At 39.4% G+C, this 1,976-nt stretch overlaps 1 protein-coding gene across 1 annotated transcript; it reads right to left on the reverse strand.

Moving 5' to 3' along the window:
- Positions 1-204: 204 nt before the first annotated feature.
- On the reverse strand, positions 205-973 carry LOC104959681 (E3 ubiquitin-protein ligase RNF34-like; the record flags this gene model as incomplete). The annotated part of the gene is made up of 3 exons (XM_010787583.1): positions 691-973; positions 347-548; positions 205-240 (listed from the first exon to the last, which is right to left on the reverse strand). Coding segments are annotated over exons 1-3 (244 nt in total), but the record flags the coding sequence as incomplete, so codon positions are not given.
- Positions 974-1,976: the final 1,003 nt, after the last annotated feature.

Consider the following 1,976-nt stretch of genomic DNA (forward strand, 5'->3'; position numbering starts at 1 on the left):
CATTTTCTCTTACTGGACCTCTTTGAAATGCAATTGAATACCCGTGCATTATAGCAACAACAACAATAATAATAATAACAGCAATGATAATTGGGAGGGGGGGCGCGGTGTTCTTATGTTCTCTGAGGGGAGGCTCACCTTCCCACACTTTGAAAACCCCTGGTCTAAACAATGGAAATATGATAATCAAAAAACGATATTTACCTGCACATGTGTTAGGTGTTATGCTCACATTTTCCACTGAAAGAAAGAGATAAAATGTGTTCTGTATTGTTTTTACCATACAAAACATTGAAGGTCACAATGTTTTATTTAGATGCAAAAAGAGGAACATTAAAATGCTTACTGGATTTCCTGTTATGCTCATTTTCTCTGTAGAGTCGATGCACTCGCTCCAGCAGCTCCCACTTCTCGCAGCAGCCGGAGTAATTGACAAAGTTCCTGGCGAGAATCTCTTTGAGCTGGCGCACGGAGAGGTTTTCTATCGCCTCTTCATTGTCCAGATCAGACAGCGAGGCCCTGATCCTCCTCTGTGTCGCCGGACTGACCTGCAATCCACGAGGGATCAGAGCTGCGGTCAATAACAGTCAGCACTGCCTGAAAGCCTTGTCAGTCTAAAGAAATCTATATACTATATCCTACTGTTAACACTAGTAGTACGGGAAATGTGCAAAAAAACAAGTGTTATACCTCCATTAAAGTTTCAGTGGGCTCCAGGTTCAAAAGAGATGCTGTTGGAGTATCCTCTTGTTCCTGTTTGAGTAGAAAGTAGAACGTTGTTTCAAGGTAATGCCCAAATATGAAATCACTCAACTCAAAACAAATGCCGTTTGAAAAAAAAGAACACAGTACGTGTCAAAGTCGAATTTAAAAATATGATATTGAAATGTGTAGTTTAAAATATGTTTAGAAGAATAAGAATAAGTTAAGAACCTCCTAAATGCAATGTAAGTCAGCTAAACAGCAAGAAGTAAAATACTCAAATAGACAGCTATTTGTTTGTCTCATTACCAGAATGATTACATTGAAATCCTAAACTTCATTCAACTTTCTTATAGCTCGATACGTCGTCTATCAATGCTGTGATAAAGAACAACTTCACAGCTCTTCACTATCTAATTTTTTTAATTGCAACGGTTTCAATATCTAATGAAGGAATAAAGATTTTTAAACGCTGACTCAGTGGCTCATTATTCTCTTTGAGGGTGGAGGGGTTGAATTTGCCAGATGAAAGGAGAGTAAATGGAGCTACAGAATAGGGCAGACACTGTTTGGCGTGAGTGTATAGCTCTGTGTTATCTCAGTCATTTTTGAGCTTTGAAGGGAAGATAGTCTCTTTATTCGTTTATCAGCTTGACAAAAGAGAGCATGTGAAGAGCTGGAGTAAGCTGTAAATGTGTGATATCACGCTGGAGTTCAGATGGTTTCTGTACCGTAAAAACCTTTGTGTCTCTCTGCTTGGGCACATTCCAGAACACCAATCATCTTCGTCGGATGATCATGAGTTAATAATGTATCCGTCAGCGTCATGGTGCTTCAAGGCTTTTACTCAGGCTAGACTCCTCAGAGACATGAACACCAGCAGCAGCCGACACGAGTGAAGAGCAAAACCTCTGTGCACAGACTCTTTGACTCGATGTTAGATCTAATTCAGCATTTCAAACATGTGGAGGTACTAGAAAGCACTCAGACAGCGCATATCTCTGTCATGGCTGCACATTTTAAGACAAATACATTTTGACAGAGGTTCAATGTGCGTTAAAATATTGGGGTGTCTATTTGCACCAGGGCGAAAATAGCTATGTATTTGGCTATTTTGGAAATAGCATGGTTTACTTAATTATTTATATACTTTAAGGGACCCCCTTCAAACCGAGATGGTTCTCAAGGGGTTTATCCCAATGAATAAAAATATCATATATATATATATATTCATCCGGGCAAATAGCATGGTTTACTATATTCACCCGGTAGGA

Source organism: Notothenia coriiceps, unplaced genomic scaffold, assembly GCF_000735185.1.
Source record: "Notothenia coriiceps isolate Sejong01 unplaced genomic scaffold, NC01 NC01_scaffold00030727, whole genome shotgun sequence".
Taxonomy (NCBI): domain Eukaryota; kingdom Metazoa; phylum Chordata; class Actinopteri; order Perciformes; family Nototheniidae; genus Notothenia; species Notothenia coriiceps.